The 27,717-nt window shown below is 52.1% G+C and overlaps 1 protein-coding gene across 4 annotated transcripts in view; it reads left to right on the plus strand.

Moving 5' to 3' along the window:
* The window catches only part of ANXA11 (annexin A11), a 45,577-nt gene that overhangs the window by 14,455 nt on the left and 3,405 nt on the right, over positions 1-27,717 (plus strand). For 2 of the 4 annotated variants that reach the window (XM_081268853.1, XM_081268851.1), the window contains exons 2-12: positions 13,364-13,426; positions 15,100-15,212; positions 16,686-17,072; positions 18,606-18,693; positions 18,950-19,044; positions 19,756-19,869; positions 21,740-21,830; positions 22,193-22,272; positions 22,392-22,448; positions 24,315-24,408; positions 27,532-27,627. In XM_081268853.1, coding sequence (XP_081124979.1) covers positions 13,372-13,426; positions 15,100-15,212; positions 16,686-17,072; positions 18,606-18,693; positions 18,950-19,044; positions 19,756-19,869; positions 21,740-21,830; positions 22,193-22,272; positions 22,392-22,448; positions 24,315-24,408; positions 27,532-27,627 — 1,270 coding nt within the window. In that variant the 5' untranslated portion in view covers positions 13,364-13,371. Of the gene's footprint in view, positions 1-9,478; positions 9,603-12,954; positions 13,044-13,363; positions 13,427-15,099; positions 15,213-16,685; positions 17,073-18,605; positions 18,694-18,949; positions 19,045-19,755; positions 19,870-21,739; positions 21,831-22,192; positions 22,273-22,391; positions 22,449-24,314; positions 24,409-27,531; positions 27,628-27,717 lie in introns of those variants that run through there. The other 2 variants (XM_081268850.1, XM_081268852.1) reach the window with 2 other exon arrangements.

Below are 27,717 nucleotides of genomic sequence, written 5' to 3' on the forward strand. Positions count from 1 at the left end.
TAGGGTCACACGTTCTTGGGTTCTGGGGACCAGGGTGTGGACCATCTGTGTTTTTTCCAAGTGTGGAACCCGATGGTGGCTTCATCTCGGGCTTTGGGAAGTCCTCCCCTCTACCCTTCCTGACCAACTTGGTCCCGAGGCCCTGTGACCTTGGCAGTTGGTTCGGCACGGCCCTCACTGCATGGATTGGTCAACTGGAGGGCAGACACTTGGCATCTCTGATCCTTTTATTCCTCTCCAAATGTCACAGCCTGCCCTCTTTGGCCACTTGAGAGAGAATGGCACTTGGCAAGCTGGTCACAGGGAAGATAGCTATTCCAGTACTTTACAAAGTTCATTCTTATTACTACATTTAATCATCATAGTAATCCAAGGTGAGTGGACTAAGTCATTTCTAGGCAGAAAGCATGGAGTTTCAGAGACGTTAAGTTGCCCAGGGAGGGTCATACAGCTAGGGGCACAGTTAGAACCTAGACCTTGGTTCCCAAGCTAATGCTTTTTAAGGAATGAGTTAAGATTATTAACATATAGTGCCTACCAAATGCTAATCAGCTATCATGGGGAGTAGCTTTATATATGATATTAATTAGTACCTGACTCCCCACAGCCAGAGTAAGATGGATGTGTTTTCCCCTATTTTGCAGGTGAGGAGAAAGGCTCAGAGAGATCCAGCAGTGTGCCCAAGATCACACAGCCAGTGAGGGATTGAGCTAGAATTGGAGTCACTGTGTTTGGACTCCAGACCCTGTATGTCACTGTCACGGCCCAGCAGCAGTGTTAGATGATAACAAAGTTGTGTGGGCTGTGGGGAAATTTCATTTAGCAGAATAGAGAAGTCTCTCGTGACAGTCCTGTGACTTTTGCGGCTCTTGATGGGGGATCATGGGCTGTGTGAAGGTGGGGGAACTGGCTGAGGGTGTGGGAGGAATAAGTGGGGGTGGTTGAAAGACTGGCAAGCATCTGTGGTCGGGTGTCAGGAGCCATTTTGGTGACACTCAGGCTGCATGGCCTGGAATGAGACTCCGCTACCCTGTCCCCACCCAGGTGAGGGCAGGGTCTAGAGGAGAGGTTCCCCTCGGTCCCTTCTCTCTGAGCCTCTGGAAGGGGTGCTTTGTGCAGGCTGAGTGGCTGCTGCAGGGTTAGGAGTGTGGAGCGTCCCTGTGGTCAGGCGACCTGGAGAAGCCAGGGTGGGCTTGGCAGCGTGGAGAGCTGTGGTAGCCACTGGGCCCGACATGTGGGGACCTGTGCACATCACTGTCAGCTGCCACTTCTGCTCGGTGGTCCCGTTTATTGAGCTTCTCCAGCTGTTTGGGCTCTGCTTGTGCAAAAGGTGATGACACAGAAACAGACCTCTCTGCCCTGGCTGGGCGGCGCAATCTCCCTTTGGGGGGGGGGTGTCCTTAGGTCATCTTACCAGCGTGCACTGCTGTAGCAAAACACCATGGGCCAGGTGGCTTGGACAACAGAAATCTGCTGCTTCCGGTTGGAGAGCTGGAAGTCTGAAGGTCAAGGTGCCAGCAGATTTGGTGTCTGGTGAGGGTCCGCTTTCAGGTTCACAGACACACCATCTCCCTCTCCTCCTGTGGTGGTCTCTCTGGGCTTTCTATTATAGGTGATTAATCCTGTTCCCGAGAGATCCACAGGACTTCCTCAGATCCTCCTCCATCAAGGAAAGGTTAGGTGAAATAATGAGAGCGAACTTGACATTACTAACTATTTCCATTCTTCAGATCTGGGAAACTGAGGCCCAGAAAAGTTAACCTGCCCAAGATCAGAGAGCTAGCAGGGAGCGGAGCTGGGGTTTGAACCTGTGCAGTCTGGTTTCAGAGGCTGTATTCTTCCTACCAACCTTCACGGCCTTCGAGGAAGTCCAGGGTTACGCTGTGACAGCTGGACGTAGAAACCAGCTTGCTTGTGCTGATTCCTGTTCCCATGCTGTTCGTCACACCCAGGTTTCCAAAGCTCAATCCGTGAGACACTGTCCTGGGGTCACTGGGCTCTTGAGAGGGAGATGGCATGGTGGTGAGTGCTGGGTTTTGGTGCTGGCCTGCCTAGGTGTGAATTCTGCCGCAGCCACTTGCTCCAGGGGGCCTCTGTCTCCTCTGCAAGGAGGAAGCTGGTGGGAGCTCCTGTCTAGGGTTGTCGTGACCTTAAATTCCACATAAAGCTCTTGCTGCCGTACCTGGCTCGTGGTTAGTGTAGGCAATGGGTGGCTGTGACTATGGCCTGCTATGTTTGGGAAGTTGGAGGGTGGAGACAGGCAGGCTTCTTTGTCACGGGGCTTCTCAGAGCTTTTACTCTGTGCTCCTGGGAGTCAGCGGTTTCCTGGAGGGGGAGGTCTTAGTGGCAGCGTAACTGTGTGTTAGGCAGCATTTCCTGAAGTGTTTGGACAGTGAATCTGTCTTCTGAAGCTGCGATCTGGCTGACTTCACAGTTTGCAGGATGCTAAGTTGGTGAGAACACAGTTGGGGCAGCGCTGAGCTGCAGGTCACGCTGTCCGCTTCTGCCCTTGGCATCCTTGGCTGGGGACGGTGGCCGGGTTGGACCTGAGAAAGATGGTGGATGATCAGAAGTGAGCAGGTTTACAGTGAAAATAGACTCCATGCCTGGAGGGAAGATCAGGATCAGATGGCTCTAGGTCCCTGTAGCTGTGTGGCTGCCATCAGTCAGCGGTGTTACCCGCCAGACAGGTCCTGCCCTACAGAGCACTGGGATGCAGAATTCGAGTCAGTTTATCGTTTTTGCCAAGAGCCTTGGATTAATTGTGCTGTTTCTTGCCCTGCCTGTGCGGGCCACATGCCTCTTATTTGATGCTCACACGGTCTTAGGAGCAAGTGAGGGAAAATGTTATAAAGGAGAGTCTAGGTGGAGGGGTATTGGTGGCGGGGCCAGGCTCACTCAGCCACCAATCAGCAGAGCACATGCCGGGCCCCAGACCTCATTCAGCCTTCCACCCACGCTGCATTTATGGGGTACACATTAAGCCAGATGCAGGATGATGGGGGTGAACAAGGCTGCTGCCGTGTGTCTACCGGTGCCAACCTATGGTTGGCAGCATTGCCACCAGGTAAGAGCTCTCTGGTCCAGGGACTGGGAAAGTCCTGGGGAGGCTGTTTTTGGGGACTCCTTATATTGACAGGTGTCTTCAAGCATTCCAAGCTCTACTTCTCCTAGGATGAGTTGGTGCCTGAGCGCTGTTGGCACAGAAACCTGGTTATTACTGGAGAGTTCCGCTGATGCGTGCATGTGTGTGTCTACTTCAAGTTCATGGCATTTAGAGAGGTGAAAAATTACAGGTGAAGTAATATACAGTGTCTGGGCTTTTCTTCTAAATAATACAGGGGAGCAGGCAGGGTCCAGATGAATCAGGATTGGCCTCGGGAAGGTGCTTCACGGAATCCCAGTGGTGAGCGTCTATGCACTGTTCTGCTCTATGCATATTCTCCACAAGACAAAGCTGTAAAGGATGCCAGTCATTGTCCATCAGTGTTTTCCCTACTCTGGTTTACTCCTGGGAGCGCTCTTGCTCACAGGGTGAGCTGCAGCTTGCTTGAGTGAGTGTGGCAGGTGTGAGCGGAGTCTGGCCCCCTCCTGCCTGGAGCCAGGGCCATGGGTGTAAGTGTTGACAGTGTGGGGTGGGGTGAGCTGAGGCCCTGGGGCTCCTGGACCCCCCAATAGGAGGAATGGCCTTGCAGAGCCCTTTCTAAACACATCCGTGCTGTCTCTTGCCCGTGGAGGAGGGGTCTTCAGACTGTCATGGCAGGAGCAGCTGCAACCACTGAACAGGCTGGCCAGCTTGGGATGGGGCAGGAAGGAGCAGCAGTGCAGGGAGGAGGCAGGTTCTGTCTCCAGCAGGCCACGTGGTGCCACGGACTGCCTCCAGAGCGCCTGCTGGACCCAGGGAGGTGGGACCCACATAGTCTCCAAGATCGCCTCCAGGGTGGAAATCATTTTGTGAGGCTTCAGGGTAGAAGCTCTTCAGAAGTCCTAAGATCCAAGAAGAAGGAAGAGCCACAAGAGGCGACCCCCTCTCACCACCCCCATAGGACAAGTGAGAGGGACTTGCCTCTCGGTCACTGGGTGAGGTCCTTGCTGCTGGGATTCTTGGGCTGGGCCCAGAAGACATTTCTCCTAGCCTTGGGTTTCTGTCTTGCTGCTTGGGCTCCAGCCCCACCTGCCCAGGCTCTGGGTTGCCGCCTCCACTCCCCTGCCCACCCACTGGGGGCCAGTAAGCACCCACTGCTCCCAGGTGTCACATGGACGCCAGGAGTTTCTCAGACGGCTCAAGGCCAGATCTCCATCTCCTCAAACCCCACCAGAAGGCCACCAGGTTGGAAATGTGGCCTGAAGAGAAATAAAAGCAGACTGTTTCCCTCTGGACTCACACCACTCTCCTCTCCGTGACCAGGTTCTGGGCCTTTTGTACATGACCTTTTCTCCATCCCCAGCCGCCTGTTCTACAGTTCAGCTCAGCTCAGACCCAAACTGGAGTTTGGCAGACCCTGTTGTAGGGACAAACGAGGCAAGGCACCGAAGAGAGCAGGAAACAGTTTTATTTGGCTGCAGCCAGGTTCAGAGGGCACAGCTTTTGCTGTAATCAATCAATCCATCCCCTGAACCCGAGTTCAGGGAGTTTCAGAGTTTTATACCCAGCATGTAAGGGGAGGGGCTCAGAAGTTCACAGTCTGCAGAAGTTCACACAAAAGCAGCTTTTTCTTTCACTGTTCTGGGCAAGTTAACTCTTCAAGGATAACACCTGAGAAGGGGGGAGCTTCTTCTCCCCTTTCTTTCCTCCCCCTGCCAGCTGTTACCATGGAGCCCAGTTGTAACTTATCTTAAAAATGTAGACATCTCTGTGAAGCCCAGCTCAAGGCCAGAAGCCTTGTTTGTACATTTCTTCAAAGTACTATACTGGATATGTTTGTGAAAAACTAGTAAGGGGGTGTCCAGCACCTGGAGTGCTGGTATCTTCTCGGCCAGTGGCCAAGTAAACAGGGCAACACGAAAATAGGAAGTTTATCTACAATGGACTCTTTCTCAGAGACTCTTGCTGACAGTCCTAAAATCAGCCATGGTGAAGAGGGCTTTTCTGTGGAGAAAGGGGGTGCCACTTCAACCCCACAGGTTCAGTGCCACAAGTTGCTGGAAATGTGTGTCTGGTTGTATGTGACAGTATCGCATGGACCAGAGCCTGACTTTGTTCTGGAGTGAAGAGAGTTTGCAGATGTGCAAACACATCTTTCCTGTTTCCAGATCAAATGTACATAGGAACACACATGAATTATTGATGCTTGTTCATTTTTATATAAATATACGTGTGTGTGTGTGTCTTTTGACCCAGTGGAGCTTTACCACAGAGCCACTTCCCCAAGCTCCCCCGCCTTTTTAAGTATGTTTTTAGTTGTAGATGGACACAATATCTTTATTCATGTTTCTATATGATGCTGAGGAAGTGCTCCACTGAGCCCCAGCCCCAGCCCCCCCAACCCTTTTTATTTTTTATTTTAAAACAAGGTCTTAGAGCCTTGCTCAGTTGTTGAGGCTGGCCTTAAACTTGCAATCCTCCTGCCTCGGCCTCCCGAGTTGCTGGGATTACACGTATGCGCCACTGCTCCTGGCGTGTGTGTGTGTCTTGGACTGTGCATTTGTGTGTGTATGTGGTTGGGAGAGGAGATAGAGGTGCTCTGTCATTCTGAATTTCCGTACAGTATGCATATATTCCTTTTATTTATTATTATTTTTTTATTGGTTGTTCAAAACATTACAAAGCTCTTGGCATATCATTTTTCATACATTTGATTCAAGTGGGTTATGAACTCCCATTTTTACCCCGAATACAGATTGCAGAATCACATCGGTTACACATCCACGTTTTTACATAATGCCATACTAGTGACTGTTGTATTCTGCTACCTTTCCTATCCTCTACTGTCCCCCCTCCCCTCCCCTCCCCTCCCATCTTCTCTCTCTACCCCATCTGCTGTAATTCAATTCTCTCCCTAGTTTTTTTTCCCCTTTCCCCTCACATCCTCTTATATGTAATTTTGTATAACAATGAGGGTCTCCTTCCATTTCCTTGCAATTTCCCTTCTTTCTCCCTTTCCCTCCCTTTCCCTCCCACCTCTCGTCCCTGTTTAATGTTAACCTTTTCCTCATGCTCTTCCTCCCTGCTCTGTTTTTTGTTGCTTTTCTTATATCAAAGAAGACATTTGGCATTTGTTTTTTAGGGATTGGCTAGCTTCACTTAGCATAATCTGCTCTAATGCCATCCATTTCCCTGCAAATGCCATGATTTTGTCATTTTTTTAGTGCTGCGTAATACTCCATTGTGTATAAATGCCACATTTTTTTATCCATTCATCTATTGAAGGGTATCTAGGTTGGTTCCACAGTCTAGCTATTGTGAATTGTGCTGCTATGAACATTGATGTGGCAGTATCCCTATAGTACGCTCTTTTAAGGTCTTCAGGGAATAGTCCGAGAAGGGCAATAGCTGGGTCAAATGGTGGTTCCATTCCCAGCTTTCCCAGGAATCTCCAAACTGCTTTCCAAATTGGCCGCACCAATTTGCAGTCCCACCAGCAATGTACAAGTGTACCCTTTTCCCCACATCCTCACCAGCACTTTTTGTTATTTGACTTCATAATGGCTGCCAATCTTACTGGAGTGAGATGGTATCTTAGGGTGGTTTTGATTTGCATTTCTCTGACTGCTAGAGATGGTGAGCATTTTTTCATGTACTCTGAGAAGTGTCTGTTCAGGTCCTTGGCCCATTTGTTGATTGGGTTATTTGTTATCTTATTGTCTAATTTTTTGAGTTCTTTGTATACTCTGGATATTAGAGCTCTATCTGAAGTGTGAGGAGTAAAAATTTGTTCCCAGGATGTAGGCTCCCTATTTACCTCTCTTATTGTTTTTCTTGCTGAGAAAAAACTTTTTAGTTTAAGTAAGTCCCATTTGTTGATTCTTGTTATTAACTCTTATGCTATGGGTGTCCTATTAAGGAATTTGGAGCCCGACCCCACAATATGTAGATCGGAGCCAACTTTTTCTTCTGTCAGACGCAGATTCTCTGATTTGATATCAAGCTCTTTGATCCATTTTGAGTTAACTTTTGTGCATGGCGAGAGAAAGGGATTCAGTTTCATTTTGTTGCATATGGATTTCCAGTTTTCCCAGCACCATTTTATTATTTTTAATTAAAAAAATGTGTTTTTTAGGGCAGTTTTAGATTTCACAGCAGAAGTAAGCAGAAACTGCACAGTTCTCACGTGCTCTCTGCCCCCATGCATGCACGGCCTTCCCATTCTCACCCCGCAGTGGCACAGGATTAACAGGAGCACGCCATTACCACAGCCCTCAGGCACATTAGGGTTTGCTGTGGTGGTGTGTGCTCGGGGGGTCCTGACTGGTGTATAACGGCGTATTCGCCATGCAGGGTCACTCAAGGCCTCTGCGTCACTCCCTCCCCTGACGGCTGCCAGCCTCTCATCATTTTATACCTTGGTCTTGCCTTTTCCAGAATGTCTTATATTTTGAAACATACGATACGTAGCTTTTCCAGAATGGCTTCTTTCACTTAATAATATGTGTTTGGCGTGCCTTTGTCCACGTGTTTTATGGCTCGATAGCTCATTTCTTTTTAATGTAGAGCACCACTCCACTGCCTAGTGGCACCAGTATGGGCTTATCCATTCACCTACTGAGGGACATCTTGGTTCCTTCTGAGTCTACCAGTTTTGAGTAAAATACCATAAACATTGCTAAGTTGGGTCTGAAATTATCCCCAAAGGCCCCTTTGTCCCAGCCTGTGGCACTGCTTTAAGAGATGGGGCCCACTTTGAGGAAGTTAGGTCATCAGAGATGTTCCTGTGAAGGAGGCCTTGGAACCTGGACCCTCCTCTCTCACTTTCTGCTTCCTGGTCACCATGGGTGAGCAGCTTGGCTCCATCGTGTGCTCCCCACCATCATGTCCTGCCTCACGTGGACGGGAAAGCAATGGGCCAATAAGCCATGGACTGGATCCTCTGACATCATGAGCCAAAACAAACCTTTCCTTTTTATAAGTTTATCTCAGGTATTTTGTCACAGTGTGGAAAGCTAACACAAGCATCTATGTGCAGGTTTTTGTGTGTGGCTAAGTCTTCAGCTCATGTGGATAAATATCAAGAGCATCATGAGGCTGAATTGTTTGTAAAATTATGCTTGGTTTTGTCTCTTCCAAAGTGGATGTACCATTTTGTATTCCTCCCAGCAATGAACAAGCTGTTAACTCCACATCCTCTCCAACATGTGGTGCTGTCAGTGTTTTGGACCATGGCCATGTAACAGGCCTGTGGTGGCATTGCATTGTTTTAATTGGCAATTCCTTATTGGCATGTTGTCTTTTCATATCCTTCTTTGTCATGTGTAGATCTTTCATTGGTGACGTGTCTGTCTGTCCAGGTCTTTTGCCCACTTTTTAAAAAATTATGTGTTTAGTTTTCTTGTTGAGTTTTAATAGTTCTGTGTATATTTTGGCTAACAATCTGTCAGAGGTGTCTTTTGCAGATATTTTCTGTTGTTCTGTGGCTTCTTTTTCTTTTCTTTTTTGAGACAGGGTCTCTCTGTTTTTCCAGGCTGGCCTCATACCCCTGCGTTCCAGGGATCCCCCTGCCTAAGCCTCCTGAGTAGCTGGGATTAGGGGATGTGTGCTGTTCCTTTTCTTTTACAGAACAGAGCATCGAGGATTATCAGAACACTATGGTTTGAACTATCCATATTTAAATTTTGTGTAAAAGCAGGTTAAAGATTTAATATTTAAAAAACAAATGGATAAATGAATATTCCCACAGGCCCAGGAAGGTCAGTGGAGGGTCATCCCAGGAAGGCATCCCTTCTCGTCTGTCCGGGCCTCTCAGCATTAACCCAGTGTAGGTTCTGTCCTGTGTGAGCCTTTGCTGCTCCTCCAGGCAGGCCATCTCTATACTCATGCCAGGCAAGGTACTGCCACCACATGATGTGCACAGGCCAGCCCTGCTGCTGGCTGGAGGCCTGGTGTCCATCTCCCCATTGTGGGGGGGACGGCCAGGAGTGGGAAGCAAACTCCCTCTGGGTGGTTCAGCCTCCTGCACAACATGCATTTCTGGCTTCCTGTGTATGAGGACTGGAGAGTGTCTGTGTGGGGCCCTTGAAATTTACTGGTGTACTTGAGCACCTATTCACAGTTGCAGGGAACAGGCCCTTTGCTAGTCCCTTCGACGCCCCCAACTCTTTCCTTCGACTTTCACGAGTGCCCTGGAGTTTGGTTCTGCTGGGATGAGTGTGTCTTCTCAGTCTGCTGCTGGAAGAGAAAGCACATGGTACAGGCCAGAAAGGTCAGGTACCTTGAAGGAAGGAGCATTTTCCAGCATGTGGACCACAGAACCAACTCATCAGAACCTGGGGCTTCGGGTTGGTGTGTGCATGTTTACATTTCATATCCTTGGGCCCACCTCAGGTTCAAGGGCCCCGGGTGCCTGGCGCGGAGGCACCAGTGTTTCCCGAGTTCTCCTGGTGATGCTCACGCATGGGGAAGCAGTGTCGCTCCAGTGTGGCCCATGGTCCAGCAGCATCACATGGAAGTATGTCTGTCGCACATGCAGCTTCTTGGGCCCTGCCCCAGACTTGCTGATGCTGGATTATGGCAATGGGACCCAGCAGTCGGGGGTGGGGGTGGTGGTAACAGGCCCCACCGGTGACTGTTTTATTGAGGCAAACTCTTACCTACAGTGGCCACAGCTTAATGAAATCAGTGCACAGTTGCAGGAAGGAAGGGGGTGTTTGTGCTGCAAAGTCCTCCAGAGAGTCAGGACCAGAGGCTGGAGATTTCCCAAAGGCAGGTTCTAAAAATTGGAGCAGTTCTGCCAGGCGTGTTGGCCCACACCTGTAATCTCAGCAACTCAGGAAGTTGAGGCAGGAGAAGTACAAGTTCAAGGTCAGCCTCAGCAATTTAGCCAGACTCTCTCTCAACATAAATAAAGAGGACTGGGCCTATAGCTTAGTGGTAAAGAACTTCTGGGTCTCCAGGACCAAAAAAAAAAAAAAAAAAAGAATTGAAGCTGGAGGTCAGCCTCAAGAGGTCAGCTGCCTGGTAGGTGGGAGAACCTCTCCAGTGAGGCCCCATGTCTGGGTGCTGTGATCATATGTGGGCATATAGAAGGAGGGACCTTCCCTGGCTAGCAGACTCACTCAGTAATGTGAAGCATGTCCCCAGGTTCATGCACCTCCCTCCCTTTCCTTTCTTCCCTACCCCTCTGCCTCTTCTTCCTCCTCCTCCTCTTTCTTCTCCTTACACTGGGGATTGAACCCCAGGGCTCACTCATGCTAGGCAAGCACACTACCACTGAGCCACAGCCCAGTCCCCAGGCACCTTTTTTCTTTGCTCAAGGACAGGAGAGAGGCCTAGGTCCAGGAGGCAGGGTGATCCTCATGAATGTGGGAGAGAGGCAGGTCTGCTGCTTGGAGCTCACAGTGCTGTTTTCTGTGGCTGTCCTCTGAAACGGAGACTGGGGGCCAGATGGGTGGGAGGTGAGGTCCAAGGTGAGGCCTAAAGGCCACCCCAGGCCATCTGGCCACTTTATGTTTCCCCTGCTTCCCCTGCAACTGTCAGAGAGATAAGCTGCTACAGCCTTCATCTGAACGTGGTGGGGATGTGGGCTGGGTTGTGACACCTTTAGGGGGGCACTGGGTCCCCGTGTCTGATACCATGGTGGGGAGTTGTCAGCATGATGGGTCAGGAAGTGGCTGGCCCCTGTTCCTGGGAAGAAGAGCACAGGTGCCACTCCCATCAGATCTGCAGCTGGGAAGTGAAGGGAGCAAGAGCTGAGGTGTGATGTGGGTCAGGATGCAGGGTTTCTCAGTGGACTGGAGCCATGGCAGGATCTACAAGGGAAATTTAACAGGAATCCCGTACGGGCTCCATCACCCAGGAAAACCCATGCATGGCCATCCAGAGAGGTGGGCAGTGCTGTGTGGCTGACAGGCCTGGAGTCCTGATGCCAAGTCTGAGTGTCCCTATGTGAGTTATTTTAATCTTGGAAGAACAGCCATGAATCTGTGTGGCAGGAAGGAGTGGCCTGATGTGTGGTCAGAAGTGCCCGCCTGCATTAAGCCCTTTTCAAAGCTGTGTTTTGGTGGGTAGTACATGTGTGGCAGAAATGCAGAGGGTGCGTGCGGGAACAGCAAGCCTCACTTCCAGTCCCCGCTTTCCCCTCCAGAGGCAACCAGGGTTCCCAGAGTCTTGTTCATCACTCCAGAGGTGGTCTGGGTTCGTGTACTTACCGGCATCACTTAGTTTGTGTGTTTCTGGTTTCTTGATTACCAGTTTGCCCTGTACCTTGGTGAATAGTGGGGACATGAAATGATCCCCATAGAGAGACAGCTGGCTAAATCTGAAGGGTGTGTTGTAGGACTCTGTTGTGTTTTATGTTTGACCAGATGTTGGGTGGTGAGGGGTTTTCTGTTGTTACAGGTAATACCACAGTAAATCCATGGCCCTACATCATTTCCTACAGGGCCAAGTGCTTCTGGGAGATAAATGTCTAGTGGAATTACTGGGTTAAAGCAGGTGCTATTTTTAATTTTGGTATCTCTGCTGCTTTTCTTAGCACCTTTTGAAGGCGAACGCGTTTCATCCACATCATTTCAATTTTTCTAATGGTTATTGGTCTCTTCTTTTTTGTTTTGAGATGGGGGTCTCCTGTGTTTTCCATGCTGGCCTTGAACTCAAACCACAGCCTCCTGAGTAGCTGGCTTTTTTTAATTGTATAACTTCTCCATAAGTTAATCATTTATTATGTCTTTAGGTTGTTTCTGATAATGCAGAAGCTCTATTTTGTGACTTTGGGATTTAGGACTGCTGCTTACGGTTTAAATCTCCAGCCTAGTGAACATTTATTTGGTGTAAGGAAGAGGAATAGAAGAATACAGTTGTGCTTTGGTGCCCTGAAGTCCTGTCCAGTGCTATCTCTGGAGGGGCAGATGCCAAGTGACCATTGCAACTCATCCTGCTGCAGGCAGCTCCTTACAGTCAGAAGGTTCCTGGGTCACCTGTCCCCACCCAGGCTCCCTCCTCCCTGGGAGGCCTGAGGGTCCCATCAGAATCTGGGTTGAAGGAGCAGGTTGAAGGCAGGACCAGCGGGGCTTCCTGCTGATAGGTCACCTGGCTGCTGGGTGATGACTCATACCATGCCCCAGGCAGTGCATGGGCCAGATGTTCAGAGAGATGGTAAACTGCACGGGGAAGGGTCATCTGGACCAGATGGTAAACTGCAAGGTGCAGGTAGCAGTTCCAGCTCTCTCCAAGACCTCTAAAGCACCACCTGACTTCCCATTGCTTTGCCTCTGGTCACTTCTGGACCCACTGAGCAAATCAAGCGACCACACCCAATGGCTGAGAACCTGGATCGCCTTCTGGGGACCCGTGGCACCTTGAGAGCCCTTCAGTTCCTTAAAAACAGCATGTCTGGTTCTTCAGAGTGGATAAAGGGGAACTGAGTCTTTTGAGTGGCTGGTGTGGCGGCTGATCTGTGTCCCTCCTAGGCAATGGGCATTGCCAAGGGTCTGTGTATGGAGGGGCTGTGAGAACAGGTGTCCTGCAGCTGTCATGGGTTCCAGACTCTCTCCTCCCCTTACTATCTTATCAGCAAGTAAGTCACTTACTCGAAGTGACCTGCAATGGCCTCATCATCATGAACAGAAGGGCATTGTCCCCTCTGCCCTGATTTTGGGCTCCACAACAGGTAAAATCCCCGTGCAGGGCCCTTCTGTTTCTAGGAAGGACAGTTCTGTACTGGCCAGGTCCCTTGCCTGATGAACTAGTGGTTGGAAACTGGAAGGTGTAGCCTCAGTCAGACCCAAGATGGGAGTAGCAGTGGACAGCTGGGGGTTGTAGGCTGGCCACAGGGAGACGGGGTCCTCTGACTTCCCCTGTTGCTGGAGGGATGGTGATAAAGGCACAGGAAGAGGAAGACACCTGGACCTGGAGCCCTGAAAAGGAGACGGTCTCTTCTCTGTCACTTGAGGTCAGAGGACAGGTCCAGACACACGCTGCACCTTTGTCCCCTGAGGCTGGAGGGAAATGTGGGTGAGAGGGCTGTCCAGGATTTGAGAAGATTCCAGGTGGTGAGTCTTCCTGTGGCCTAGGCTCGGGGCCTGGCCCACAGTCCGAGCTTGAGGCCCAGCTCTGAGGCCCCACAGGGAGCGAGTAAGCTGGGTTGTGCCACCAGCCTGATGCAACTCCTGCAGCTGTGGCCATGGCTGCTGTCCTCTCGTAGCTGACCAGCAAGCCTGCTTGGTGAGGACGCCCAGGACACACCTGAGTGTGCTTTCTCTTCTCTTTCAGATCTAGCCATGAGCTACCCAGGCTATCCCCCACCTCCTGGTGGCTACCCCCCAGTTGCACCAGGTAAGAGGGGCGGGGTGGGGTGGGCCAGGAGTGGGGAAGGAGGAATGGGACTTTCCTCACTCCCTGTCCTCCCCTGAGCACAACCTGCAGGAGGCGAGGACAACAGAGGGGACCTCCCCAGGGCGGGCAGGGCCTAGAGAGGACCCACGCTGAGGCTTGGGGAAGCCTGGGTTTGAAACTGGGTCTGGAAGGCCCTGGGCCACACCAGGACTGTCTCTAACCTTATTAGCTGATAAAGACAAATGCCTTTATTTTTCTGAGACTCCATTTTCTCCTTTGCAAAGTGACTTCAAAGATCTCTCCTTCTTTTGGGGCTGGGGATGTGGCTCAAGCGGTAGCGCGCTCGCCTCGCATGCGTGCGGCCCGGGTTCGATCCTCAGCACCACATACCAACAAAGATGTTGTGTCCGCCGAGAACTAAAAAATAAATATTAAAATTCTCTCTCTCTCTCCCTCTCTCTCTTAAAAAAAAAAAAAAAAGATCTCTCCTTCTCTGGGCTACTAATGACAGACTCACCATATACCCAGTTGCTCATGAGCCTGGCAGGCAAAGGCTCTGGCTGGGTGCCCTCCAGAGCGTCCACCCTGGCTGGGGGAGCATGGTTTTGCCCTCCCCCAGGGAGGAAGTAGGGGCTGTCTCCTGGAGGCAGATGATGGGGGTCACGGGTCATTCCCTGCAGCTGCCTGAAGCCTTGTGTTATAGGGTGAGGCTGCCCCACCCAGTGGGTGATCTGAACCCTGCCCCAGAAGCAAAGCTTGTCTTACACTTAGGGCTCTTCTGCCCTGGCCCTGGGCCCTCATTTTCCTGAAATGAAATTTGGTCCCCACACTAGAAAAGGAGATGTGGGAGCTTCTGGAATGAAGGGGAGGCAAGGGCCATTTCAGGGACATTCCCTCAGACGGAGTCCGAGCTGTACTGCCCCTTGCCCCAGGGGACACAGCCCGCATCACACACTTTTGGAGCTGAGGTCTAAGCATCAGAGGAACCTGGAGGCCATTTGTGCCCCTCCTCCCTCCTCCCTCCCATTCAACAGGTGAAGACAAGCCCAAGGGGGAGGAGACTCAGTCACTTGTCACTTTCACCTCAGGGCTGAGCCGGGCCACTTCTGCTGAAGCAGCTGCTCACCCCCAGCTTAACCACACTGGCCCCGATCTCCTCCGCAGAAATCCTGCCGTCCCCACCTCTGTCAACATGGCTGCTCAGCCCGAGCAGCAGGAGGGAGAGTAGGCGGGTGTCTTAGGGCAGGATGGTCCCTGGGTATCCCACAGCCCTGGAACTGAAGAGCCGGACGCGAGGCCGCCGTGGGCAGGAGTGCACCTGCCAGGCAGCAGCCTCCACCGGGTCCAGTGGCCACATGTAGCCACTGCCCAGGCATTAGCTTATTCCCCATCGCAGCAGCTGGACACACACACTGGGCATTGTGCCCATTTTTCGGCAGAGGAGATGGGCCCAGAGTGGTTGAGAACCTTGCCCTAGGACACACAGCTGGCTCTACTATCTCCTTGTGGATACTGGTTAGTGTCTGTTAGTGTCCCGCGATGCAACTCTATCTCCTCCATCTTGTCGTCCTTCTTGTCTCTGCCATTTATAGACTTAGAGCAAAAAGCCAAACCCGCAGGACCCCTCACCCCCGAGCCTGCACATCACTGTAGACATTCGGTGTTGTTTTCAGGTGGTGGTGCCTGGGGCGGAGCTGGCTACCCCCCACCCAGCATGCCCCCCATCGGGCTGGATAACGTGGCCAACTACGCCGGGCAGTTCAACCAGGACTACCTCTCAGGAATGGTGAGTCCAGCACCTGAGGCCGCTCCTGGGGCTGTAGCTGTGTGTAGCTGTGTGGGGCTGTAGCTGTGTGGCCAGAGGGCTCAGGGCACTGGCCCCTTGTGGCTCCTGAGCTGGAGTGTGTTGAGCTGTATGTTAGAACACGCGGGTTTTCCTCAGCGTTCTGCCACCTCCTCACCGCCTCTCTGGGCCTCAGCGTCCCCCTCTGTCAGATGAGTGGAAGGGCAGCACAATTGGACTGATGGTCTCTCAGGGTCCTTTCAGCCCTGGGGGTTGAGTAAGGGCCATGCCTTCATGGAAGTTCGTGGAACACCTTCTTACGAGCTCAGCACAGGGCCCAGAGGGAAGGGTGTGTGTGCGCGCACATATTTGTGCATGTGTGTGTACATGAGAGTGTTGTGTACAGGTGTCTGCGTGTGCATGCGTGTGTGTACACGTGGAGATCTGTCTGGTTGGTCCTGGGTGGATGTATGGCAGGAGAGTGGGCAGACACATTACTTTTATTTGTTGTTTTGCTTCTAAAATATATTTAAAAAATTGACAGCAGGTGTAGAAACGGCAACCAGCGCACACCTAGATCTGCTGAGGCCCAGCTCTAGGTACTAGGGGTGTGCAAATAAAACAACAAAAATCGCAGCCCTGATGCACTCAGCATCTGTTGGGAAGACACAGACATTGACGTAACCACGTGATGATATTGTATTGAAGGGTTTTGGAAGCAAGAAAAGCCAGGAAGAAGGGTTGGGAATGGGTAGGGTGACGTGGGATACGGCTTATAAGGTAGAGGTTCCATCTTTTAAGGTGGGTCAGAGTGGGAGCGGGTATTGAGCAAAGATCTAAGCAGGGAAGGGATATGCCGTGTGGATGTTAGGGACTGTAGATTCTGAGCTGCTGTGGCCTGATGTGCTCAGGGACAGTGAGCTGGAGAGGAGAGGTGAGTGCGGGGCGAGAAATGGAGGCGGGCCCAGGTCTCAGGACACAGGTGTCGGGGATCCGGGCTTTTATCCTTGTGAATACACATCCTCCTGGGCCTCATTTGCAGAGCCGGTGGCCAGCCTGCAGGAAAGGGCCCTCTTGCTTTCTGGGGCTATGAGCTCTTACCTTTCAGCCAGTGGGTCTGGCTGGAAACAGAAGGAAGGCGTCTCTCTGCACTGGGGGTGGCAGGTGTCTGGTTTAGATGTAGACCTTCAGGTCAGAGCCCCAGCTGCACCACTTGCTGACTCTGTAGCTTTGAACAAATGTGCCCGTCTCTGAGCCCACTTTGTGGGTGTGATTATCCGTCATGTAGCTGCGGTGGAGGTGCTGTATTAAGTCGGCTCAGGTATGAGAAGAGCTTAGGTAGCAGGGCTTGGTGGGAAGGTCCTGAAATGAGGCTCCTGGGAGCCGGCAGGGCCCAGGCCAGGGAAGGGTAGACCATCGGAGCGCCACCAGACTTTGTGGGCTGGGGGTCTCAGGCTCTGCTTTGTGTACTTGCAGGCAGCCAACATGTCTGGGACATTCGGAGGAGCCAACGTGCCAAACATGTACCCTGGGGCCCCTGGGGGTGGTTACCCTCCAGTCCCTCCTGGGGGCTTCGGGCAGCCCCCTCCAGCCCAGCAGCCTGTTCCTCCATATGGAATGTACCCGCCCCCTGGAGGAAACCCACCCTCTGGGATGCCCTCATATCCACCATACCCAGGGGCCCCTGTGCCAGGCCAGCCCATGCCACCCCCTGGGCAGCAGCCCCCAGGGGCTTACCCTGGGCAGCCACCAATGACCTACCCTGGGCAGTCACCAATGCCACCACCAGGGCAGCAGCCTCAACCAAGCTACCCAGGATACTCAAGCTCTGGGACTGTCACTCCTGCTGTCCCCCCAGCTCAGGTGAGTGCTGATTGGGACCTGAACCCCAAAACTGGAGACCTCCCTGTGGCCTCTGGCAGCAAGGCCAGGAGGTGCTGGAGGGCTTGGGCCTTTGCTGCTGCTTATTTGAACAGAGTATCACTTTGTCACAGGCTCCCCTGGGGCCATGCCTTAGGCCTGTGGGAGCTGCCTGCTTCTCTCAGTTGGCTTCAAGTGCAAGTTGGGTGCTGTTCATTCCTCCTGTGATTTACTGCCTGGGCTGTGTGAATTTTTCAGAACTACCCAGGCCACCGGTCTCCAGGCTCATGCCCTATAGTCCCCTCGATGGGCCCTCCCAGACAGGTTTTGGAGGATTCTTAAAATCCCCTTTGGGCTGGGAAAATTGTTGGCAGTTCCTCCAGGGTTGATCTTGGCTCATTTTGGAGAACGGTTCATGTTTGCAGAGCCTAGAGTTCATTGTCATGGTTACGTGGCAAAGCAGCCAAGCACAGGGCTGGTGTTATGTGCTGGGTGACTATTTTTAGACAGAGGGTCCCCTCTGCTCCCTGTCCACCTCCATGCCACCCTCCAGCCTGCCTCCCCGCGTCCTTCCCATCTCTTCTCTGAGCACATCTCCTCACTGTGTCATAGCCGTCTGTCTAGCCCGCCTGGGAGGACGGCTCATCAAGAGACAGTTGAGCCTGTGCAGTAGCTGTCATTTTGGCAAATACCTGTGACGAGCAGCTTAAAGGAGGCCGGATGTATTTGGACCCCCGGTTTTAGTCCATGGTCACTTGGCCTGTTGTTGGGGCCTGTATCAAGGCAGAGTGCTTGGAGTGGAGCTGTCACCTCGTAGTAGCCAGGGAGCAGAGAGGAAGGGGCGGGGCACACCTTCACTGACCTAACTTCCTCCCACCAGGCCCCGGCTCCTCACGGTGCTGCCACTTCCCACTAGTGCCGCAGGCTTTCTGCAAAGTCCTTTTAACACAAGAGTCTCTGGGAGGCATTTATAAGTCAAATAGCAACTGGGAAGTTCAATTTCACTGGGGTTGTACAGCTGCTGGCTGTGCAGGCAGTATAGTAGTCAGGCAGCATGGCCTCTAGGGACAGGGACAGGGAATGAATGCTAGTCCCAAGAAGCAGTTAAGAGGCCACCCACCATTGTGAGGGCTGGGTGCTGGCATCTCCAGGGTCACGTGGACTGGCCGTCCATCAGGACTGTCCTGATGTGTGCTCCATGCGTGATGTGATTAGGCATGGAGGAGAGGCCAAGGGCCCTTCTTCAGGACCTGGGCCCAGCCCTGGAGGACCGGGGTGGAGGGCAGATTTTCAGCGGCAGGACCCAGTTGTAAGGGCTCCTAGCCACAGAAGCCGGGAAGAAACCTGTACCAGAACACAAGGACAGGTGACATCCACTTGAGGGAGACTCAATGTGGAGCCCTCTGCACTGTTTATTTTGGGCTCCTTGAGCTCCCCCAGGTTTAGAGAGAAGTGGTACCAGAGTCTGGGGTGGGACAGTCTTGGCACTGGACAGCCAGAGTGAGTCATCTTACCTGCAACTCTTTGTCCAAGTAGTTTGGAAACCGAGGCACCATCACAGATGCTTCTGGCTTTGACCCCTTGCGAGATGCCGAGGTCTTACGGAAGGCCATGAAGGGCTTTGGTGAGAGACCTGGGGAGGCTCCAGTCCACACCCCACCCCGTGCCCCAAATCCCTGAGCAGTTTCACGATGGTTCTGTGGGCTGAGGTGGCTGGCGGGAGGCGAACCTGACCCCAGTGGTGTTGGAAGGAAAGGTGGGCTTGGGAGTGTAGGGGTGTCCAGGAGAATTAGCGGCCCCAGGCCAGGAGTCAGTAATCACAGAACGTCCCTATCACCTGCAATGCATCCCGTGTCCCACTCCCACCTTCTCATCCCCAGGGACTGATGAGCAGGCCATCATCGACTGCTTGGGGAGTCGCTCCAACAAGCAGCGGCAACAGATCCTCTTGTCCTTCAAGACAGCTTATGGCAAGGTGAGTTATGGGGTGGGGGGTGGGCGAGGACAGTGGGCCCTGGTCCCTATAGAGGCAAGCATGGCCTATAGACCCACTTTTCCTTGGGGCCAAGTGGACCTGGACATCTAATGGACAGTGAACTGCATTAGGACATTTCCTGATCTTCCCCAGCCGGTCGTCCCCAGATGGTAACATCTTTTAGAGGTGAAGGATGCCTGGAGAAAGCACCCCCAGAGTCCATAGTGTAGTGAGGCTTGGTGAGAGGCATGTGGACAGCTGGGTTGCAGCCTTGGCTCTGCCACCACTCACTGACACCATGCATAGTTCATTTCTACCCCAGCCCTACCCAGCCTCAGGGTCCCTTCCCCTCCCTCTTCATGACACCCTGGGAGGTTTAGCTGACAAAGGAGTTTTGGAAGAAAAGATTTGTGAACTGAACAAATGCAAAAGGGGGTATATTTTCAACTTCTAGAACTTTGAACCTTACAAAAATAATCATGTTTATATTGGATGGGTGAGTGCCCGGCCCAGCGCTCCCCTTGGTGTGCCCCCAGTGGTGGGCATCCTGTATAATTGCAGGCTCTGCAGCTCAGTCCTGTCCCTGAAAACAGGCTTTTCTTCCCTGTGATGTCCATGATGTGGCTGTCCCATTTGGGATTCTGTTCCTGTGAGTCACCTTCTGTGGATTCTCAAAATGTCCTTGTCTTGTTTGTTTGAAAATGCAATCAGGATTTGATCAAAGACTTGAAGTCTGAGCTGTCAGGAAACTTTGAGAAGACAATCTTGGCTCTGATGAAGACTCCAGTCCTGTTTGATGTGTATGAGATAAAAGAAGCCATCAAGGTATGTACATGTAGGGCTGTGGGAGGGGTATGGAGTGGAGTGTGGGTGTGGACACACAGCCCAGAAGAGAGCTGGATGGTGTGAAATGTGGCTTTCCCCTTCCTCGCTGTTGCTCAGTGCAGCTCCTGGGCCCTCCTGGGTTGGAGTCAACATGCTGTAGAAAGCACATCTTCCGGTAATTTCCCCAAGAGACACATGGCATGCCATTTGTCAGAGGGAGTATCCAAGCCTCTTTCCATCTTAAGTGTCAGGAGCTGGGGGAATAGAGGAAGGTGGTAATGGAGTGAGAGAGGGGGTCGAGGCCGTGGTTGGGGAACTCTCATCCTGTGGGTCTCTGCCACTAGCAAATGGCAGCCACCTGCTTGAGCTGAACCAAAACAGAGGCAGAGAACTGGTCGTGGGGATGAAGACAGCTTGGCACAGAGAAGGAGGGCCAGGGCCAGGGCATGTAAAGGGCAGGACCCAGATGTAACTTCTGTGTCCACTTCTTCTGGGGTATCTGCTTCCAAATGATGACACCCTGTACCCCTCCGCCATCTCCGCCACCTATCAGATCCAGCTACAGAAGAGACCAGCTGTCCCTTGTCCAGATTCCTAACGGGGTAGATTCTGATGGACTTGGCTTGGGGTCACTGTCCCCCGCAGGTCTAGATGGTTCCGGCTGAGGGGCAGGTTCCATCCATCCATACAGTCCTGCACCCGTGTGTGTCCTGGGGCTGAGAAGGGACAACCCCTCAGAAGGGGGTTCCTTGTGGGTGGAGCATGCATCCCGGAAGGAACTGCTCACTGGGGTCTAATGCCTCCCCCAGGAGAAGTAGAGATTCAGTGTGGTGCCTGGAAGGGGGAGAGGATTCTGTTGGAACACACACTGCCTTGTGTTGGTTCAGGGAGGACGCAGGAGGTGACTGGGGAGGGCAATGGTCCCTAGGCTTCTGCCCCGCACCCGCCTTCAGCAGCTTGATAAGGTGGTGGTGATGGGGTGCTGGGAGCAACACAGGCGTGGCTGCAGCTGTTGCTGCCCAGCTGTGTATCCTTGAACATAAAGGAAGTAGGGACAGTAGATGCTGTCAGGATGTGCAGTGGGCACTGGGTAAGTGACGAACACAGAAGCCCATCGTAAACTCCAAGTAATCTGATAATTGCAAGGGGGTATCAGTAATGGTAAAAGTAGCTCACATAAGCTACTTTGTTTTTACAATTCAGGGTCACAAAGACCCTGGAGGAGGCCATCCTGCCTGAGCAGCACTGTCTAAATGCTCTACTTACATTAACCCAGCCACCTGAGGTACAGAGAAGTTAAGTAACTCATCAAGGTTGCATAGCTGGTGAACCACATGGCCAAGATTCAAAGTGACATAAAAGCAAGGCTGCTGACTCTGTCTTCTGCCTTTCTACTGTCCCTGGTATATTCATTTTTTTTTAATCCTCATTGCAGCCTATTCTAAGATGTCCCCAGACACTCTACATTCTACTTGGGACTCCCACACACCCACTCTGATCTCTTTTACTTTTAGCCCATTTTCTCAGTTATTTGTCATCTCACTCATAGGCTGACCTTGGAATAAAATAGACCTTGGTCCACATCTCACCCTTACTAAGTACTGTGTAGCCCTGGACAGTCACTGTACCTCTCTGATTATTTCTTGTCAGTGGTGGTGACCCTTTATGTGGTCTGTATTCATCTCTATTGACATTGTTATCTAGTGCTTACCTGGGCCTGAGGAAGTGGGGTGAAGGGACTGGCTCCCAGGCCCAGGAGCAGTGCCACAGGTATGTCTCTGGGGCTGCTATTAACAGTGTGGCACCTGCTGTCTTTTGAGGGTGCTGGTGAGGGTAACTGTGTGGTCTGCTGTGTTCTGTGCCACTGTAGGGGGCTGGCACTGACGAAGCCTGCCTGATTGAGATCCTCGCTTCCCGCAGCAATGAGCACATCCAGGAACTGAGCAGAGCCTACAAAACAGGTGAGCCTGGCCCAGGGCCTCTGCCCTCTGCAGGTGGCTCTGCATGCCAGGTATGGGCCACACCCTCTCCCAGGGCCTCTTATTCCTTCCTGGCCTCTTTATCACCCCATTTCCTGCCACTCCTAGCACACTGGGCTTTGACCCAGGCCCAACCCTGCCTGTACTTCACACATAGAGCAGGTGACTAAGGGAGGGCTGTGGTTAGAGCCATGCCTGTCAGAGGCCAGGGCAGCCTGGGGGTCACAGGGTTGCATTTCTTGAAGGGCCATCTGGGCCTCTGTCCTGTCCCATTGTCCACTGTTGATCGACCCTGCAGTGGGCAGCTGCAGCTGAGAGTTGATTTCCTTGTGTCTCCCTTTCAGAATTCAAAAAGACCCTGGAGGAGGCCATCCGAAGTGACACGTCGGGGCACTTCCAGCGGCTCCTCATCTCTCTCTCTCAGGTACCTTCCCCACGACAGACAATCAGAGCAGTGGGGTTGGAGCAGTGAGGGAAGGGGAGCAGTGAGGAGCTCCGTGCCTTGACGGGGTGGGCCTCACCATACCACCTGCTTCCTTTCAGGGAAACCGGGATGAAAGCACCAGTGTGGACATGTCCCTCGTCCAGAGAGATGTGCAGGTGAGCGTGATGACCAGGCCAGGCTTCCTAAACCAGGGGTGTCCCCCACTTTCTTCCTTCACAAAGAGATGCTCTGGGAAGAAAAGAGCAATGGATACAGAGAGGGCTGCAGATGCTTCAGGTTTCAGCCGTGCTCTGCCCTTTATTAACTATGTGACCTTGAGAAACCACTAGTCTTCTGGGCCTTAGTTTCCCCATGTATAAGGGGGGAACATGCAAGAAAATAAATGATGCAATGATTGATCGATGAGTTATGGATGTGGGATTTCACATGGCTTGGGACCTTTCCGGTGTTGAGGTGTGTGCACCAATATGTTTGCAAAGGGAAAGAATTAGCACTTGCCTGTTAAGCTTTTGAGGCTTCAAGTCTAGAAACCAGCTGTCAACCCAGTTGTGCTTCCTTAGAATTCCATCCTTGTTCCTCTTGTGATTTGCAAAGCAAAAGGGGAAGGAAGCTCAGGTGTCCATGCTTCTCTGGAAAAGTCGGTGTGTCCCACTATTGCATTCAGACCCTGGTGTGCTAGCTGCAGAGAGCCCCATCCTGGTGGGAGGGAGCGGCCATACCTCCCAGCAGACCTCTGTTGAAGGCAGAGGTATCATGCTCTTTCTCCTCCATGCCTGACCTCCTTCAGCCTCACCTTGACCTGCTCATTCCCTTGGGTATCAGTGCCCACAGGTCTAAGAGCTGCTGCTTGGGACTTGCAGGCACCTTAGAGGCCATCTGGAGCAGGGTTGCAAATTGTCGAGTATTTAGGACTCAGACCTTCAAAAGTTTATTAACAGGTGAAAGCAAATTCTTCCTCTTTGCAAACATAATGGTATACATAATAAACAGAGGAAGAACAAATTATGAAATCCCTTACTCATGATTGCCATCTATCTGCTGTTGTAATATTGATTGTCTCACATGTTCCTTCTTCTTTTTTTTTTTTTAATACTTTATTTTATTTGTTTTTATGTGGTGCTGAGGATTGACCCCAGGGCCTCACATGTGTTAGGCAAGGGCTCTACCCCTGAGCCACAACCCCAGCTCACACGCATTCCTTCTTATAGATACGGAAATTGATTTTCAAGGCTAGGAAATTACCTTTAGAAATCTGGATTTCAGGCTTCTGAAGAATGGATCTGGCAGCCTCAGACCGTGTCTCTCTGTCACAGGACTCAGCTGCTGCTGAGAAGCACTGTCCCTCGGGATGGCTAGCCATGGGGCCCTACTCTGGGCTTTAAAGCTGACCTACTTTCATCAGTTGTTACCCAGCTGGCCCTCTGGGGCTCTTGACTTTGCAACCTCAAATCAAACTCACCCTTGGCATTTTAGAGATGAGAAACGGACTTGGAGAGGCCTGCCTTTAGCCCAGCCCTCTTCTTCCATTCCTTCCATTTCTTCTCTGCATTGCTGCTCCCTTGGGCCAGTTAAGGATGCTCTTTGGGGGCTGGGGATGTGGCTCAAGCGGTAGCACGCTCGCCTGGCATGCATGCGGCCCGGGTTCAATCCTCAGCACCACATAAAAACAAAGATGTTGTGTCTGCCGAGTACTAAAAAATAAATAAATAAATAAGAATCTCTCTCTCTCTCTCTCTCTCTCTCTCTCTCTCTCTAAAAAAAAAAAAAAAAAAAAGGATGCTCCTTGTCCAACGTTGGCCTCCAGTTGGCCTTGGTTGCCTGATCTGAGTGTCTCCCAGCACCAGCATTCTCTGTGCCACCCCAAGGGGTGGAGCACAGCAGAGGATCAGCAAACCTTTGCTCCAACTGCCCCATTTTCTTCTCCTGTGGGGTCACAGGGCCAGACACTGCCCTGTTTTCTAGGTGACCTGAGCCAGGGGTATGAAGTAAGCCCTGCGTTGAACATGTACCTTTCTCTCCAGGAGCTGTATGCGGCCGGGGAGAACCGCCTGGGAACAGACGAGTCCAAGTTCAATGCAATTTTATGTTCCCGGAGCCGGGCCCACCTGGTGGCAGGTAAGGCAGTCCTGGGCCTCCCTGGGACCAGTTAGATGAGGGCATTGTGGGAAACCAAGCATGCAGGACCACTGGGTGGCTCATCCCTGCCTGGGGCCTTTGCTTTCTTAAAAGCGCCCCCTGGTGGTGAGTTAAAAGATGCTCTTGAGTGTTTGCTGAGTCAAAGCACCGGTTCTGCAGGAAGCGAAGGGAGACATGAGGAAATGGGCTCTGGTTGGCTGTGCTGGAGTATGGATTGGAGTTGGGAGTGCCCTCTGGGGCTCCTCATCGGGGTTTTCCAGGGTGGCATAAGACACAGTTATAGCAATGACTCTGGGCAACTTTGTTTACTTGGTCAACACATCCAGTTGGAACTCTGGCTGTGTTCCTCTTGGGTGGTAGAGTGGGTGCGGGGCCTGGAAGGAACAGAGGCCAGCAGAGTCTCAGTTCTCATGGGCTTCGCCTTATTCAGGATACATACTGTAAGTAAGTACTGAGCAGAGCCTGTGTCAGGCGATAAATCCTGTAGAGAACATAATAAAGCCGGACATGGGGCTAGGGAGTAATGGAACAGAACCCAGGGGGAGGCTGTGGGGCCAGTCTGTTCAGACAGAGTGCCATTTTACTGAAATCCTAAAAAAGACACAGGCGCAAAGGCCCCGTGCAGTGGCTAAGACTCAGGGAAACGGGCTGTGTGACCAGAGCAGTTGGAATGAATGAGGTTGGAGGAGGCCTGGCTGACGGTGCATGGGGTTAGGTGTTTATCCTAGTGGCCTGGAGGCCCTGGAGGGTCCTGAGGAGGCAACTCGCAAGTTCATTGGAGAATTGAGTGTACTCCTTACCCTTGGGGTGTGCCGGGCCAGACTTGCCCAGGTTTCCTGGGGGACCTAGACCTAGCTTGTGTTGAGAGTGCAGGGTTTGTGGCAGAGCAGAGGAACCTGTTGCAGTGACCCCAGGGAGAAATGAGGGTGGCCTGGAGGAGGGATGGGGTGAAAGGAGGTCAGGTTCCGGCCCTCCTTGCTGATGACTGGGGGACACGCAGGTTGGAGAAGGAGAGGAGCTGAGGATGATAGAGTTTGGTTTTGGCTAAGCAAGTGGAAGAATGGTGTGGCCTTCCACAGAGATTGGGAAGCTCTGGATAGAACAGGCCTCATCAGGAGGGAAGGACACTAGGAGCGTTGGGGCAGAGAAGCCAGGACGCCCGCTTATGAGCCTGGTGCTCAGGAGAACTGTGGGCCGGAAGTGGGAGTTTGGTAGCTGGCTGCAGGTGGTCAAAAGTGCTTTGGCCTCTGGACTGTAAGATGTCCCCTTGGAAGGGGACAGAGAGAGAATGGTGGTTTGAGGTCAGGGCCCTGGGGGAGGACTCACGGAAAAGGACAGTCTTGGAGGCCAGCTGTGTTGGAAGGACTGAGAAGGGACTGGGAACCCTGAGTGTGGGCAGTATGGAAGGGCACTGGCCAGAGATGCAGGGCTGGCGGGAGGTGAAGGCCCAGCACACACTGAGTTTAGAACGCAGGCGCCAGGAGCATGTGCCCTCTTGGCTTCAAGAGGAGGGAACAGGCTGTTGGGCAAGTGAGTCTGGCCACGCTTGGATTTGAACCCAGGCCTCTGGCCTTGGGACACACTTCTAAGCTTCCTCACTGCTGCGTGGAGTAGGAGTTAAGGTACTTTCCCCTTCGGTTTCATTTTAATAGCGAGATATCATACCAGAGTAGCTTCAGCAAACCCAGGATTCCACAAACGTGGCTTGGGGGGAAATAGCAGCACCTTAAGAAAATCTGAATTGCCGAAGTCACAGCTTTGCTCGGTAGATGGCACCAGTTTGGAGCTGATACTGGGGAGCAGGCTGGGTGAGAGAGAGCAGCATGCAGTGCAGAGCCTGGCTCCAGGCCTCCATCCCGCCCCGGCTCTGCTGGTCCTGGGGAGCAGGGCTGTGGGGAGAGCATGGGGCGATGCTGGCCTTGCTGGCCGGGCCTCAGCTCACTGTTAGGCTGAGCAGATGGAACTGACGGGGAATGACTGAGGAGGAATGCTTGGGCTGGGGGTGCAGAAGAGTTGGTGGGAGGGGACCCTGGGTGTGCCAGGGTGGGTTGGTTGTGATTGGGTAAGCAGATTAGCGAGGACTGTCCTGGTAGGAGGACTCCATGAACAAGGAATACTGGGCAGTGCCCATGACGTGGGACACTGTGGCTGCCTTGAGAGCTGGCAGGCACAGTCAGTGGGGCTGCCCAGGGCGCCTGGAGCAGAGCAGGAGAGGCAGCTCCTGAGGGCCAGAGGCCTCCTCTTGCGCGTCCTTAGTTTGCTCTGACAAAGACTATAGACTGGGTGACTCAAATGACAGGAATTTATTTTCTTGTAGTTCCGGAGGCTAGAAGTTCAAAGACGAAGCTGCCGCAGGGCCCCTTCTAGGGCTTCTCTTCTTGGCTGTAGTCAGCCTCCTTGTCACTGTGGCCTCACGTGGCCTCTCTTCTGTTCAGGTGCTCTTTGACTTACTTACGATGGGCTTATGTCCTATTAAGCTCATTGTAAGTTGAAAATGTTGTAAGTCAAAAAGCATTTAAATCCTGGTGTAGTGGCATGCACCTGCAGTCCCTGGGACTCAGGAGGCTGAGGCAGGAGGATTAGTTGAGCACAGGAATTTGAGACCAGCCTGGACAATATTGAAAGTCCATGTCTCAAAAAAAAAAAAAAAAAAAAAAAGAAGCATTATTTACTACTTAACTTACTGAAAGTCACACTTAGCCTAGCCTGTCTTAGGTATGCTCAGGATGCTCATGTTAGCCTACAGTGGGGCAAAGTCATCTGACACAGAGCCCGGATGTCTCCTATAATTCAGCGAATACTGAACTGTTGTATGGGGACCTTTGTAAGCACAAAAATATTGTAAGTTAAATCATCATAAGTTGAGGACTCTCTGTGCATGCACTTCTCTCATCTTCCTTTGTCATGAACTCCTCTTCTTATAGATACACTGGTCAGGTTGGCTTAGGGCCACTGAACAGCCTTGTTTTCATAGAGGTACCTCTTTAAAGATCCTATCTTCAAATACAGTTCTGTTCTGAGGTACTGGGGTTAAGATTTCACCTTCTGAATTTGGGGGAAAACAGCTCAGTCCATGACATGTCCTTTCTGTCTTCCTGTTAGTTTTCAACGAGTACCAGAGGATGACAGGTCGAGACATTGAGAAGAGCATCTGCCGGGAGATGTCCGGGGACCTGGAGCAGGGCATGCTGGCCGTGGGTAGGTGTCTCAGACCTGCCCCTCTTCCCAGGCAGGGGCTGGCACGCACAGCAGTGGTCAGGGTGCTCACCGTCCTCCTGCTGAAGGGTG

The sequence above is a fragment of the Spermophilus citellus genome (genome assembly GCF_964194105.1).
Source record: "Spermophilus citellus genome assembly, chromosome: 15".
NCBI classification, from domain to species: Eukaryota; Metazoa; Chordata; class Mammalia; order Rodentia; family Sciuridae; genus Spermophilus; species Spermophilus citellus.